Source organism: Cheilinus undulatus, linkage group 15 (genome assembly GCF_018320785.1).
Source record: "Cheilinus undulatus linkage group 15, ASM1832078v1, whole genome shotgun sequence".
NCBI classification, from domain to species: Eukaryota; Metazoa; Chordata; class Actinopteri; order Labriformes; family Labridae; genus Cheilinus; species Cheilinus undulatus.
The window spans coordinates 32,712,548-32,729,093 of NC_054879.1; the positions used below are offsets into that span (position 1 = coordinate 32,712,548).

Sequence of the window (16,546 nt, forward strand, 5' to 3'; positions counted from 1 at the left end):
TGCTTTGGAAAATTGTCTTGCTTGAAGATAAATCTTCTCCCAAGCTGTTGTTCTCTTGCAGAGTGAATAAGACTTTCAGGATTTTCCCACATTTTGCTAAATTTATTACCTATTACCTATTTAATACTGTCTATCTTACAAGCCTCCCAGGACCAGCTGCTGAGAAGCATCCCCGTGGCATGATGCTGCCCCCACCATGTTTCACAGGGAGGATGGTGTGTTTGTGGTGATGTGCATTGTTACGTTGGTGTCCACTAAACATAGCATCTTGTCTGATGGCCAAAAAGCACTAGTTTGGTCTCATCAGACTACAGAACTTTCTTCCACTTGATCATGAAGTCTCCCACATGACTTTTGTTGAACTCCAGTCAAGATTTGATATGAGTTTTTTTTTTCAACTGTGGCTTTCTCTTTGCCACTCTCCCATTAAGCTTTGACTGTTGAAGAACCCGGGCAACAGTTGTTCTATGCAGAGTCTCTCCCATATCAGCTGTTGAAGCTTGTAAGTCCTTCAGAGAAGTCCTATGTGTCTTGGTGGCCTCTCTCACTAGGCTTCTTGCACGGTCACTTACTTTGTGAGGACGGGCTGATCTTGGCAGATTTACACATGTGCCATATCCCTTTCATTTCTTGATGATTGATTTAACTAAACTTTGGGGTATGTTCAGTGTCTTGTTTTTTTTTCTTTTCAATAACAGTTTCTCTGAGTTGCTTAGAGTTTTCTTTTGTCCTCAGGGTGTAATTGTAGCGAGTATTAGTGATTAACCAGTGACTGGACCTTTCCAGACACATGTATCTTTATAATACAATAACTTGAGACACATCCACCGCCCTCAGGTGATCCCTATTTCACTGATTGTGAGACTACTAGCAACAGTTGGCTGGGACTCAAGAATAAAGCATAACACAAGAAACTCAAGAATAGTACTTTTCTACCTGATGTAGATATTTCAGTGCAAAAAAGCTACATATTGTAGCTTTAAATCCAATGCCAGAATGCTGAATTATGCAAAGCATGAACTTAAAATGCAAGTATGTGTGAATTGATGCATTTTTACCATTTTGAAACCTGCAGTGCAGTAATTATTTTATGGTAAAAGATGAGAAGTGGCAACTGGAGAGCAGTATCATTAGGTAAATTTAGGGTTGGCTTCTTTAATAGCCAATCACATCTGCTTCTTACTTGCCTTTGTAAATCTACTTCAGTTTCCTAATGGCCTGAAGAAAAGTCTCTTTATCTCCAGCTCTTAATCTCCTGGGCGATTGATTTTTGTTTTAGGAGGAACTGAAATATAGAGTCAGCTTTAAAGTCTGTAAAGTCAATGTTAGGTTAAAATCAAAAGCATGTTTTCACTTTAAGTCTTGTTTTTTCACCTTACTTTGACAAATAATCACTGAATACATAATCTTGAAGCACATTCTAGTGCTTTCACACTGATGGGAACACCCATGCAGTGCATGAGTGCCATCTGCAGGACATATGGGGACACTACCGAACATTCAAACATCACCCGACTGATAAGCCCAGGTCTGAAGCTAGTTAAGACTAAAATTCTCACCTTATCTGTTGTAGAAAAATTTTTTTTCTACAACTGTAAAGAAATTAATGCAATTGTGTCTTCTATATGCTTCACAGAAAATGGGGGTTTCCGAGCCAAGATGTATGACATCACTCAACATCCCTTCTTCAAACGAGGAATCGCTGTGCTGGTGTTGGCACAGTCGGTGCTGCTGTCAGTCAAGGTAGAGCTTCATCAAGAGTTCAATCCCCATCTTTCTATAACAGTCTTACTTGACTACATCAAAAACTAAGGCATTGCAGGGTTCCCACGTGACCCCGAAAACCTGGGAAAAAGTTGAACAGTTTTCCAGTAAAATCATGTGCTGTCCTGAAGAAAATGTTAACATTCTCCTAATTTCACATCAGAGTTCCTAAAAAACAGATGGCAGTGTTAATATTATTTTTTTTTGAGTGAAGCAAGTGCAAGACATGTTGGAATTTGTGTTACAAGCTTGAAGCTAGTGTATAGTTTCCAGAGAAAATAGGTGGAAAGATTATGTAATCATATCCCAAAAAATATTGCAGCCTGGTTATAATCATTAAACTAAAGGTGCAGTGTGTAAAATTGGGTATATTAGTGATGTATTTGGTCCCTTCTGTGGTACTGTAGAAATATGCAGGCTGAAAAAAATCCAAGATGGTGAAGTCCACGAAAGGAACACTACCTATGTATGATTAAAACACCAACCCAAAGTCAAGTTAGGATTCCCCATCAAGGATTCCCCCCAATTCCCCATCAAGACCAGCTATGTCATGGGCTCCAATATTTGTGAGTTCATGGTTAGAGCCATCTTTTGAATCAGACTTCCACAGAAAGAAACCTAGTAGTGTATGCACAGTGCGTTCCCATCATATCAGCTAAATTGTCAATTAAAATGTCCTAAAAAAAAGAGAGAGAGAGTTCCTAAATAGATCTCTAGAACAAGTGGGAACCCTACAGTATGATTTCTGAGAACATGAACTTTTTCATAAAAGGTCTTTGTCTACCTGGATGACAGACCTTTGTAAAATTAGTGAGAAAAATAGTCCCTAGAAGGAAAATAAATTTTCTTGTCCTTTATGAACTTTCTATTCTTCATTTTTGTAACGTCTTTTGCCTTTTTAAACATTTTTTATAAGAAGAAAAGTTAAGATATTTTGCTGGAAATCTACCATACAACATAAATGTTAATAGGCTTGTGTGCTTGCATCTCATTTTTTCCAGTGGGACGTAGATGATCAAGTCACGTTTCCCCTCGCCACCATGTCTGTAGTCTTCACCTTTATATTTGTACTGGAGGTGAGTACCTTTTCAACATTCAGCTGTATTCAATATTTACTATGGTTTTCTAAATTGGTTTCTTACTCCTCTCTGATGTCACTTGTTGTCGTTATCAAGGTGACCATGAAGCTAATAGCCATGTCTCCTGCGGGTTACTGGCAGAGCAGACGAAACCGCTACGACTTGCTGGTGACATCACTGGGTGTCATCTGGATAGTCCTGCACTTCTCCTTACTGGTTAGACAAATAACATTCACATCATAAGAACAATGTGGGGACTCTTAATATTTAGATATGAACTGTTTTATTCTCCCCTTTAGAATGCATACACCTACATGATGGGCACATGTGTGATCGTCTTCAGATTCTTTACAATATGTGGGAAACATGTGAGTATATCTGTTCAATAATAATATAAAAACAGTGCAAGGAAATGGCAACATCAGGATGTGATTCTGAATGTGTCTGTGATAAATGAAGGTGACTCTGAAGATGCTGCTCCTGACTGTGGTGGTCAGCATGTACAAGAGTTTCTTCATTATTGTGGGGATGTTCCTGCTTCTGCTTTGCTACGCGTTTGCTGGTGTTGTTCTCTTTGGGACTGTCAAGTTTGGAGAGAACATAAACCGGTAAGGTATTCTGTATTTCCTGCCTATGCATAAGATGAGTTAAAAACCCTTAATACAGCTGTCTGATTATGTCTTTCTTTTATTATCACAGGCATGCAAACTTCTCCACAGCAGGCAAAGCCATCACGGTTCTCTTCCGTATCGTCACAGGGGAAGATTGGAATAAAATCATGCACGACTGCATGGTAAGATGGGCTGCAGGTTCAACAAACAAAAAGGAGAGCATTGTTTAAAGTCCTAGTCTTTAAAAACACCTCATCATTTTTGAGCTGTGTTTGTTTTGGAAAGCTCTCTCCACCTCTATTTTCTGCTGATATACAAACACAATGGAAATTAATGGATTTTTTTTTTGTTTGTGGTGCTCAAAGCAAAAATTAACAGAAACCCCCAGTTGTTTGGGATGCTCCAAAGACCTCACTGTCAGCAGTTTCTACTTCAGCAACTTTCTAATAAAGAAAGAACCTCAATGGAAACTGTTGACACGACTTTTTAAGCTATAAATCTTGTAAAATAAATCATTTGTGTGTTATTTTTACCATAAAGTAAGTCATGACTGATTGATATGAGGTGTGGTGTTCCTCAGAGTTCAATTTTAAGTCCTGTATGCTTTTTTAAACTTTTATGTTTTCTCTTGGAAATTTCATCAGGCAGCAATGTGTCATTTTCTGTTTTATATTCATGAATTTATGACAGTGTTCCCTCAGTTTTTCAGTTTGTGCTTTTAATCAGTCTTTTGTTTTTTGCTCCTGAACATAAATTGGAGGAGTTGGGAACTAGGGTTTGCCAGGTTTTTATTATTATTGATTTCCTGTCAATGCAAATCATTTTTTTGCCATATTTTGTTGATCAAAGTGCTTTACAAATAAAGACTGGTTTAGATATCTTGTTGTTTTTCTTGTCTCCAGGTGCAACCTCCTTTCTGCACCCCCGATAAACATCGCTACTGGGAGACGGACTGCGGCAACTACGCTGGGGCTCTCATCTACTTTTGCTCTTTCTACGTCATCATAGCCTACATCATGCTCAACCTACTTGTAGGTCAGTGTGTGTAGGTGTTTTTCACCTTTAAAACAACAATTCTTATCTCTTAGAGTCATATAGTATCAGCAAACCTTCAATTTGAGGACGAAAAAGCAAGTTTCCATTACACTGCTATTAAATTTTATGGTTTAGCCTTTATTGAGGTAATTTTCCAGACAATGTAGCATCCCAAAGGGACAAAAACAAGTGTGTAAATGCATAAAAGCCAGCCAGGAGGATAGGGATCTTAAGCTTTGGCAACAGCATCAGCTCTATTTCAATTTCTGCCTTATGTCACGCAGCACTGCACAACTCATAAAGCACTCTTACGTGTAGATTTGTCATCCCTCCAAAAAGGCTACAGAGAGTTCCTCCAGGGATGAGAGTTAAGTCTATTACAGCTTATTATCAGCCTGATGATCTAACCTCCTCATGCAGAAATGATTATTTCATTCTCATGTCACAGACTATAATGCAAAGAAAAAGAGAGAGATGACGTGTCCGGAAATAGGAAAGTAGTAACACTACGGCATGAGAGGAATGGAAATGAGCAAAGCATCCATCTGGATTTTTTAATGTTACCTACATGACTCTGTTTGGAGGATTGCATTGATATAATTCACGCTTTGCAAGTTGTAATCTTGCCTTGAGAGACAGATGCTGAGGAATAAACTAGAGATACTTTCTATGATTTGAGAGCTAGCACTGACCTTTTACAAAGACTACTGTAAAGAAGAAGTACTTTGAAATGATAGACTCAAAAAAGCTCTCCATGAAAAGGGCAAGAGAAGCTAGAGTGATTTTCTGGTAATAAAAGTGGAGTAATGAAAGGAAGGGAAAGGAGTTTGTGAAATATATGTTTAGAAAATGGCTGCATACAGCAGTCTGGCCTGAATCTTCTGTTTGTGAAAACACAGCAATCCTGGAGTTCAGTCAGATATCATGAAGTCCACAGGAGTAAAGGTAGTTATGTATTAATGGTCTGTATCTTTCTTGGCAGCTGACTACACTGACTGATATTGTGTGGTTGAAATTATGTGTGGGCACACAGTGGTGCAGTGTTTAATGCTGTCACAGCACAGCATGAAGGTTCCTGGTTCCAGTCCCAGTCAAGTTCTTTTTGCATGCTCTCCTGATTTTTGGGGGATTCTTCCCACAATTGCATGCTTGTTAGGTTAACTGATGACGGGAAATTGTCTGTAGGTTTCAGTGTGAACATGAATATTTGTATATCTCGGTATGTCTAGGGCGCTAATGACAGCTGTGATTTTCCCCTATCTCCTCATGACCCCAAATAGGATGGATGGATGGATGGATGGGTGGGTGGGTGGATGGATGGATGGATGGATGCATAGATAGATGGATGGATGGATGGATGGAAGCATGGATGGATGGATAGATGGATGGATGGATGGATGGATGCATACATGGATGGATGCATACATGGATGGATGGTTGCATAGTTATATGCATAGATGGATGGATTCATAAAAGGATGGATGCATAGATGCATGCTTTGACGGAAATATTGATGAGCCAATGCATAAATAAATGGATGCATGGGTATATGCATGGATGGATAGACTCATAAAAGGATGGATGCATGCATAGATGGATGCATGCATAAATGGATGGATGGATGCATAGATGGATGTATTTATGGGTGGATGGTTACATAGATGGAAATATAGCTGGATTAATGGATATATGAATGGATGCATACATAGATGGATGCATGGATGGATGGTTGCATAGATGGGAACATAGTTGGATGCATACATAGATGGATGGAGGCATCGGTGGATGGATGCATAGATGAAAGGGTTGCCAAGATGGATGGATGCATGCATATGAATGGATGCACAGATAGATGCATGCATAGCTTAATGGATGCATAGATAGATGGATGAATAGATGGATGGATGTGTAGATGGATACATAGATGGGTAGATAGATAGAAGCATGCATAGATGGATAGATCAGTTGCAAATGGGACTTGCCCCAGCCTCCCTATGTAGGACAAGTGTAATAGAGAATGGATGGTTGGAAGGAAGTAAGGAATTAGATGCAGTTCCCTGTTCATTAATCTTCACAACTTTGTTGCCTCAGCCTTGAGTATTTGGTGGTATTTGTGCCCTACCAGCGCGCTGGTTTGCTTTGCATAGCACCGTTATTTTCAATTATTGTATTTTTATATATCCATACATCTATTGTCTTCTTGTGAAAAATGAAAAAAAACACACAATTGCTTAATTTTTTTTCTTTGTGTATTAATTTAGGTTCAGATGGCCTTGTAGATATGAGATCTTTCCTTGTGCCAATGTTTTTTGTAGAGTAATGTTGTGTTTTAAGTATTTTAATATACAAATATCTGCCTAGTCTTGGACACAGTTGTACTATCATTCTTTGGGAAACACTGATGAATGTAAACTGTTTGGCACAGACACACAACCCCAAGGCAGTAATTCTTGTTTCTTGAGCTACAAGATTCATTATAATAAGAGTCTGTTTCAATCAACCCAACACTGTGACATAAATCTGTTAGTTCTCATTTGCATTTTCATTCATGGCATCAGAAAATAGATGGATACTTGGAGGGCTTAAGTGATGCAGAAAACTTGCATCATCATTAACAATAATAATAATAACAATAATTGATGCATTTAATCATGTTTCTTTTTTTGCCACAGCCATCATTGTAGAAAACTTCTCCCTGTTCTACTCCACCGAAGAGGACCAGCTGCTGAGCTATAATGACCTCAGGCACTTCCAGATCATCTGGAACATGGTGGATGACAAACGGGAGGTGAGAAATTAGCAATAAGAAGGAGGATGAGGACACCACAGAGGGCATAGGGTGGCAATCATACAGCTCTGAGAAAGGACAATATGAAGAAGATAAAAGCAGAAAGAGAGCTAATAAGAAGACCTGATGGAAGTTTTGTATAGCACTGAGTAATTGAAGAAGAAGTAATTGGAACAGTGGGTACTGGATTGAAAATGTAACACCCCCCACCCCCCACCCCTATTTGTCTATGATGTCATTCGGATGGTATACAGGCTTTTCTATTAAGATATTTGCACAGGCCTCTACAAAAATAACAGCTCATTATTGTGATCTATACATTGTTAAACCTTTCATTTTCAACTTTTCTTCTCAACACTTCAACTCTACTGGTCACATTCTACCACTGTGGTCTGATACTCAATATAAGCAAGGGGTTTTAGTCCATTGTGGGTAGATATTTCTACCAAAACACACACATTTAAGAAAACTGTGCCTTGTTCAAATCATTCTGTGCTGCTCTGTCTACGTTCTCAGTCTATACCCTCTGTGCATACAGTATATGCACCATGGACTCTGCTTGAAACAACCTTTCCCCTCTCTCCCTCCTCCTGTTTACATTTTTAACACAGGTGAAATCAGCAGTTTAATGCTCATAATATTTAACCACAGCCTGGTCTAGACTTCTCTATATATGTTTAATGTATAGTAAATAATCAAGATCTAAAGTTTTGCCTTTTGAATTACTTTACATTCTTTATTCCCAGGGTGTCATCCCAACATCCAGGGTGAAGTTCCTTCTTCGTCTGCTGAGAGGAAGGCTGGAGGTGGATTTAGACAAAGATAAACTGCTGTTTAAGCACATGTGTTATGAGATGGAGAGACTGCACAGCGGAGGGGATGTGACCTTCCATGATGTTCTCAGGTAACTGCATATGCAACATGCACTTCTCTTCAAAGACATACAGTCCATAGTGTTTATGTGCAATAAGGAAGATTCACTTCAACTTAAATGCAACATTTTATACCAAGTTGTACACCTGTAGCCTGTTTTTCATTTGGTGTTATAAGAAAAAGAAAGGAATTCTGAAACACAAACTTAGATGTTTGATCTCCACTACACAAGTAATTCATGTAAGTAGACCTTTATGTCAGTTTAAACTTGAAGAAAAATGAAGCTTCAGTTAAGATATTTACCTTACATGCAGGATTTGACAAACTAAGTGAAACAGAAAGCTTGCTTTTAGAGAGAAATTGGACTCAGAGTTCTTAAACTGCATTCAAAATGTTAACCTGTATGTATTTGCTTAAATGCCTTGCGCAAATACAATTTTTAAACAGCAGAATTTAATGAACATCTCCCTTTTTGGCACTGTTTTTCTATGTTTGTATGTGCAGCATGTTGTCATATCGCTCAGTGGACATTAGGAAGTCTCTCCAGCTGGAGGAGCTGTTGGCCAGGGAACAGTTGGAGTACACCATTGAAGAAGAGGTCGCCAAACAGACCATACGCATGTGGCTCAAGAAGTGCCTCAAACGCATCCGAGCGGTTTGTTTCTCCACAAAAACACAAAAGAAGCATGCCTTGAGAAAAACTCATTCTAAGGCTACGTTTCAAAAACGTACTGTACAAAAACTGAACGTCTGTATATCACACTTAGCACATGTGTCTGTGTGCTCTCGCAGAAGCAGCAGCAGTCATGTAGCATCATCCACAGCCTGAGAGAGAGCCAGCAGCAGGAGCTAAGCCGCCTCCTCAACCCCCCCAGCATAGAGACCACGGTGCCAAGCGAGGACCACAACGCTAACAACCCAGACAACCCCTCTCAGCCTGAGGTAAAGCCCCGCACCCATACCAACACAGCAAACGCTCTCACACATCCTCCCAGCGTGATGTTTAACAGGCACATCATAGGATCTGCAGGTGTGCGGTCACACAGCTGAAACAAAGGATGTCTCCCTTTTGTTTAGATGAGTGGGCTCCAGCAGCTCCTCAGCCCCACGTTGTCAGACAGAGGAGGCTACAGGCAGGACTCCTCAGACCTGGGGAGACCACAGAGGAAGCTGGGACAGTGGCGTCTGCCTGCAGGTGTGTATGACTCTGTTAACGGTCTGCTGCAAAGTGGCACAGTTTGGAGGGGATGTTTTGTCAGAGTGATATAGAACAAGGAACAGATCTTTACCCATGCTTTTTTCTGCTTTGTAAAACCAGGTTGTTAACTGATTGATCTATAAAGTAACATAAGTATGCTCAAATGAGGTCTGACAAGATGCAAGCGCCCTTTCAATTTTGAGGCTGACACTATTTTAGACAACCAGTACGGGCATTTTAAAATTGTCGAGAACATGCATATTTTATATTGTTTTGAAGCAACATAGAGTCACTATTTGGTTTTTTAAGGCAGAAAACCATGCTTAGGGCAATACAGAAATGCTTTTATTGTGTAAAATACTGTATACTGCTAAGTGGGCCCAAACTCCATTTCTTAGAATACACCCAGGACTTGATTCAGTCAAGGTTTTCACTGATATTGCACCTGGTAAATCTGTGCAAATGAGTCAAATACACACCATATAAGCAATGATTTAGCTAAGCTGGTATAGCAGGTGCCCATATACAGAGGCTACAGTCCATGATGACAGCACCGGTTACGAAATCAATTCCTAATCCTGGTGCTGTTTTTGCAAGTCTTCCCATTTTATCTCACCACATATTTCCTACTTGTCTCAGCTGTCCTATCGAAAATAGAGGGAAAAATTCCAAGATATAAAGACATGAAGAGGGCTTGGTGCAACACTTTCTGTATTGCAGAAAAACAGCATTTCTATCTGTTTTATTGTTTGCATGTATTTGAATGAGACATTATGTAGTCATTTGTATGAAACTGCCCTCTCTCAATGCATATCAGCCTCTATTCTAAAGTGTCTACTTCACAAACACCAGCGCTAACAGCTACATGCCTTCAAAGTGACAGAACACCATCTGCTGAGAGTTGATGGTGATTGTATCAACATATTCATGAAAGATGTTATGCACAAGATTTCCAGTGATCAAGATACAGCTCTACAGGACTAGTTCACACACCAGCCTTCAGCTAAAAAGAAGCCAGTTCACCTAGGTCTGGGTATGTTTGTAGCAATGACTGAGGCCAAAAGAGGGAAGAGCACAGTGACAGATGAAGGTAGGAAGAGTAACAGAGCGTGACCAAGCAAGAAGCCAGACAAAAAGCAATAATCCCATAGATGTTATACACAACAGATTTTTACGTAATTGTCATCAGTCACATTATGTCTCATGGTTAACATCTTTGCCAGGTGCAGAAAGTCATCAAACTCAAGTTACGTCTCAGGCTAGAATACAAATAAATTAACTGATCCAACTTACCCCAGTGATTAAATCACACCCCCCTGTATGTAAGCTAATTTTCCAAGCAGGTAGGGTGTCTGCAGTGTCTTAAAAAAAATATTCAAAGTCAGTCAAGTGAAAATTAAGCATTTTAAAAAGTCTTTAAAAGAACTGAAGGTCTTACCTATCCTTTTATAAGTTTAATCTGCAGTGCAATACTTGTAAATAGGCATGAAAATTGTAAATAGTATAAAAACTGGTAAAATGTGTCATCTCTCTTTGAGGGAATGTTTTTAATTTGTCTATGTAAAGCACTTTGAGTTACATGTTATGTATGAAAAGCGCTTTATAAATAAAGTTTGATTGATTGATTGATCTCATATGCAAATGTGCACTCATTAATATAAATCATGTTAAATCTACATGGTGTAACTGCCATGTTATTCCGTATGTTATCACTTTGATCTTGTCTATTCAGCATTCTTGCATCCTTTGAACACCTTGCAACCATACCATCATTGCATACAGACGTGTACTGGTTAAAATACCTAACAAGAGCTTGTGCATATTTACATATTATTTTTAACATTTGTCTCAGATTTATTTAATAATTTAAAGCAAAGCTTCCTCCAGTCAAATTGCATAAGAATCCTTGGCCAATACAGCTGATTCTGATTCTTCCAGTTTGTGGTATGAATAAGTACTTTTACACTGCTTAAGTAGAAAAATCAAACCCTACATTTTCTGCTTCATGGTATCAAACCTAGGTTTTTTTCAGTCTAATCTAAAATGCCCCAATAAATCAAACATTTTCTTTTCTGTGTTGTTGCATTTTTATATTACAGGTTTGAATTCATCCTGTGAACTCTTTCTTGCATATCATTCTCCATTGTCCTGTTCTCTCCAAATAAAGCCTAAGGCTCCAGAAATTCTATTTAAAAAAGCCATCATATGCAAACCCTTCACCACTCTCAGTTTGTCAACAAATGCATGTTTTCTAAGGGGAGGAGGAGTCCCCACTATGTGTGCTTTACTGCAGTGCAGTTGGACTGAGAGACCTTCAAGGTGTCTCAAAGTCCACCGAAATGAATCCTACACATTTTTTGCTTTATATCACTCAAGGGATGTCAGAAGCTTAACATAGACAGGTGTTTCCTCAAAGCTCATCCGCTTCATGTGGACAGAGCTGTGGTCTGTTAGCATACCAGTACAGCTTTGTGTATAGTAGAGGTGCAGTTAGCTTTCGTCATATTAGGAAGCACAAAATAGAAAACTGAACAAAGAAAAAACACTTTTAGAGGGGTTTGCACCTGAATATCATAAGCAACTATGCCACCTTGAGCTGGAGCAGATATTGGAAAAAACTAGACAACACTCTGGAGATATACTCAGCAGCAATCATTCTTAGTAGATAAGGTTCTGAGTATCTTATAGTATTGTTCATGAAGTTACAAGTTAAAAAAGCAGCATTTTTATTAATTGTATGGGGCAAAATCTTATGCAATGTTCCTGAAAAACTTCCGTCCTTTGCTGTTTGGTAAATTTCCTCCTCTCTTTAAAAGATGTCAGCATTTGTTCAAGTTCTAGTTTTATTTGCAATTAAAGCGAAAGAAATGGGATTTCTCTGTCTGTATTTATCAGGTCGCACAAGTGTCAAGTCCATCGTCTGTAAGATGAACCCGGTCAATGATGAGGCATCTTCAGGCTCTGAGGTGAAAAAGTGGTGGACCCGTCAGCTGACAGTGGAGAGCGACGAGAGCGGCGACGACCTCATCGACATTTAGAGACTGAAGCTCAGAGCATCCTGCCGTTTTTTACAGATTACAAGAGAAGCTTGCTGGTTGACTGCCAGTGGTGTTACGTCCTCTCTGCTCCCTTCTCTGTAAAACAATGCTGTTTTTTGTCTTTTTTTTAATCAGGGTCAAAACTGCTCTCAAAGTATAGCAGGCTGTACGCAGATTGTAGTATCTTACTTTAGCCTCCATGTCCAACCTGCAGCAGATATTTTATACTTTAGGTTGAACTTTTCTCTGTGATTTCCTCTTGATATAATCGCTGAGTTTTTCTATGCAGACAAATGTTAAAGCAAACCATGACAGAAAAAGACATGGTGCATTCACAAATCACACTAAGAAGCTGCTTCTGTGTTACCAACTGTTCTGCTGTTTCATGTTCATTGTGTTGATGCAGCTATGAGAATTTCTGTTGTCCTTTTATGTCAAAGCTTTGTCTCTGTTTACACTGTTTCAGTCAGTGTTTCTCAAAACTGTCTCGAGTATTACATGTTTAAATATCGATTTTCATATTGTCACTTTATACTAAAACAGGCCTCTTGTTCTTGTTTGTGAACAAGCAAATGAAAGCAACTTTTCAATTTATGACTGTGAATGTAAATTAGAGTCAGATCTATCTTATATATGTGTGTGAAGTGAAAGCAATGAAAATATTTTGTAAATTATTATAAATTGTTAACTTTATCAAGTATTCATTATTCTAATAAAGGCCTACATTGCTAGGTATTTATGAGCTGAAATGTTGGCACACTGTCTTTTTTACTTTTTTATGCTCATTGAGTGAAGCATCGACGTATTTCATTCATCACTTTAATTTTTTATAATGTTAAACAAACTTTTTACAGAACTGGAAAGCCAATAATGAAATGAGAGATTGTTTCATTGTTTGCCAAAAAGACAAAAAAAAAACCTTTTAGAGAGAGAAAAAAACAAAAAGGAAATGAAGAACAAACAGGAAACAATAACTGCCACTAAGGGAAAAAATACTGTCAATCAGAGACAAGAACCACAAATTCCCTGTGATATCACAGTTTCTTCATCACAGTATTTCATCAGTTTCTACAACTATTTTTGCTTAAAAAATGCAACTTGTACATTAAGGGCTTCTTGTTGATTTTACTATTTGACTGCTTTTCTCTGTAAGTAACATACATTTTTTTCTAACCAAACATGTCAGAAGAAAAGTATTTTCTCATGTGAACGCAATACACTTAAACACAACCTTCTGTTAGAAATGTAACACTTTATAGTCTCTCCCATCTCTGCCATGCAAAAGTTTTCTTGGAAAATAATTAAAAGCTGTTCTGTTTTTGTGTCCCAGGTAAAAGCAGGTTAATTTGAAAAACACTAAAATGAATAAAAGCCTGGGATATCCATTGAAGTTTTAAAGTCAACTAAAACAAATGTTTTGCTTACGTATTCCATTTAAAACCCATTAAGGTAATTTCTATACTTTGACATAAAGCTGAAAATATTTTTTCTGCAGATATTTGCTCCAATAGTTCAGTCATGAACAATGCATGCACATAAAAATGTGACTTTGTTGTTGTTTTGATCCCTCCTGAAAGCCTGATGCCCCCTTCATTATGAGTGTGTGTACACAGTAATTCAATCTAATTCATGAGGAATTTAATTACCCCTCTCTGATGAAAAAAACATGGGATTAGACTAACGAAGGGGGTAATTGGGTGGACAGATGCTGTTTAATGATTCTCTTGGAGCACATCTGCTCAGATCAAACACCAACACAACATGTGTGGATAACACCGCCCCCTACTGGGCACAAACAGAGCTGACCTGATGAAACTGTTGTCTGATTATAACATCTAAACCTATTTTTTAAGTTTTTTTTAATCACATTTATGACATGCATGACCTAAAGTTTAAGTTTCAGGGTACTTTTCTTATTCTTTTAGCATGCTCTCCTGCATGGTTGTTCCTTTTCACTAGGCCTATGTTATTTTCTCCTCTTTATCTCTCTCTCTTTATTAAGTCATCACTCATCCGGATGCCCAGCACTTCCTCCGTCTCACAGCGCGGTCCGATGATGACAGTCCTGACATCTGTCGTGAGCAGCTTGCTGTGGATCAAGATGACTTTCCATCCAGCCACCAGGGTCAGCGTGAGTCTGCAGCCACTCAATGACATTTTGGTCGATCCAGCAAAGTGAATACATGCACCCCAAAAACACTCCTTAACAGAGGTGTGTGTTTGCATCTCATTTCATCCTGGTTCTCTTTGATGGTGTGTTTCTTTCAAGTTAATTCATCAGGATTTGATCTAATTGACTAATGCACTCAACCGCCGTCTGCAGCTAAAGCATTTCCACTTAACAAGGGCTCTTGTTAGACTCAGAATTAGCCCATTAAAATGGACAGGGTCTTCATTCGTCCATTGAAAAGCCCTCTAAGTTCCACACTTGATGGAGTGTGTATGGGGGCTGGCTGGATAATTGATGCGAGGGGGGGGGGCAGCGTAGAGAGTGGAGAGAATCAGCTGCCGGTGGGACGCCTCCTCGCTCTATAGAAATCATGACTTACTCACACATTCCAGTCTCTCGATGACTGAGTGCTCCCCCCGACATATGGTCCTGTAGGGAAACAGTGTGACATCAGCCCTCTTGCCAATCAACTGTCTTTAATTTCTCCTTTTCTCACTCTTTTCTTCTTCTCAACCATCGCCTCTTAAGCTCCACTTAGCTCAGAACGGGCTCATCAAAGGCCTCTTTCTCTTTTTTTTCATTTTCGCCCTGCGTGGTGGAACACTTTTTTGTCTTTTAATTGCCTCTGCATCACACCACCTCTTACGGGGCTTGTTGTTTTTACCCTCTCTATTGTAATTTGCCCATCTCTCTCTCCCTTGTTCATGTCCACTTACTTATTTAGGGCCTAATTGAGGCACTTTGGTAATTGAGGAGGAAGTTCTTAAGAGCAGAGGGAGAGTGTCTGGGAGTTGAGATTACCTGTAATTAAAGTACATGATGGCTTTGATGGCTTGGTCCTCTCCTGGTGAGATGTCGACTTTAGTCTCTGACGGCAGCGGCAGCATCACACGGGCTAGAAAAGGCCTCTTTTGCTTCTGCTGCAGTACTGTGAATACTGTACAGCTGACAGGCAGAGCCGTTAAGAAAACTCCTTATGTAAAATGCTCGTGCTCTCTACTGTACCGTACACCCCCAGTGCAGTTGTTGACGGCTCTCCACACAGCTAGTTAAAAGCTGATCCTGGAGGAGGACGTGTTAGAAAGTAGATAGAAATCGGAGCATTCTTGACACCCTCCTCCAGAAAGTCTGAATTTAGAGGTCTGAGTCTTCCACATAGAGACGAATTATAGGCCATAAAAAAGCGAGATCATCATAAAAGGTGTAAACACTTTCTGTTAAAATAGCAAAAATGTTGGTGACTAGACTCCTCTGGAGCGTTTGATCCAATTTACCACCAGCTGGTAAATTTAATTGCCAAAGACCAAAAAAACTTACTAATCCTGATAAGATGATAAAGTTTAGAGATCCCAATTTCTGCAAGGTAGAAGAAGAGCAAAAGCAACAGTAAAAATGTAATACATTAATCCATCAGAGGCCCAAGTAACTCAGGTTTGCACATTTTACAATTCCCTCTCTGATCACTTTATTAGGTATAGCTGCTCAGCTCTTCCTCAATGCAAATAAACCAAATTGTGGCAGCAAATCACTTTGCAGCAATCATTGCATTTAGGCATGCTGACATGGCCTAGACCACAGGTGTCAAACTCAAGGCCCGGGGGCCAAATCTGGCCTGCAAGATAATCTCATATTTCTGAAATAACTGGCCCATCAGTATGATGGCTGCAGATTTCCTCAAATATAAAAATGTGATTTTATCCTTGATGATTTAAAATATCCATGTTAAGTTACAAAATCTGAAAAAGTAAGGAGTAAAAATATTTAGAAAGGAAGTCAGGAATGTAGGAAAAAAAATTAAATTGTGTTTTAATTTCACATTTTCAATTTAGTGTCTCACAATTAGGACTCAAACTTAGGATTTTGAATTTCAGTTTCATACTTTGAGCATTTAAACTCATAATTTTGACTTCTCATATAATATTTTGAGCTTTAAGATTCATAATTCTAATTTTTAAGTGATATTTTAACCTTTTAAACTAATTAATTTGTA

At 38.9% G+C, this 16,546-nt stretch overlaps 1 protein-coding gene across 2 annotated transcripts in view; it reads left to right on the plus strand.

Moving 5' to 3' along the window:
• Nucleotides 1–13,127, plus strand: part of nalcn (sodium leak channel, non-selective) — a 151,046-nt gene extending 137,919 nt beyond the window's left edge. For both annotated transcript variants that reach the window (XM_041807727.1, XM_041807728.1), the window contains exons 34-46: nucleotides 1,637–1,743; nucleotides 2,766–2,840; nucleotides 2,940–3,059; nucleotides 3,143–3,211; nucleotides 3,303–3,451; nucleotides 3,543–3,636; nucleotides 4,357–4,489; nucleotides 7,162–7,277; nucleotides 8,024–8,181; nucleotides 8,655–8,805; nucleotides 8,943–9,092; nucleotides 9,228–9,345; nucleotides 12,244–13,127. In XM_041807727.1, coding sequence (XP_041663661.1) covers nucleotides 1,637–1,743; nucleotides 2,766–2,840; nucleotides 2,940–3,059; nucleotides 3,143–3,211; nucleotides 3,303–3,451; nucleotides 3,543–3,636; nucleotides 4,357–4,489; nucleotides 7,162–7,277; nucleotides 8,024–8,181; nucleotides 8,655–8,805; nucleotides 8,943–9,092; nucleotides 9,228–9,345; nucleotides 12,244–12,386 — 1,583 coding nt within the window. In that variant the 3' untranslated portion in view covers nucleotides 12,387–13,127. The remainder of the gene's footprint in view (nucleotides 1–1,636; nucleotides 1,744–2,765; nucleotides 2,841–2,939; nucleotides 3,060–3,142; nucleotides 3,212–3,302; nucleotides 3,452–3,542; nucleotides 3,637–4,356; nucleotides 4,490–7,161; nucleotides 7,278–8,023; nucleotides 8,182–8,654; nucleotides 8,806–8,942; nucleotides 9,093–9,227; nucleotides 9,346–12,243) is intronic.
• Nucleotides 13,128–16,546: the final 3,419 nt, after the last annotated feature.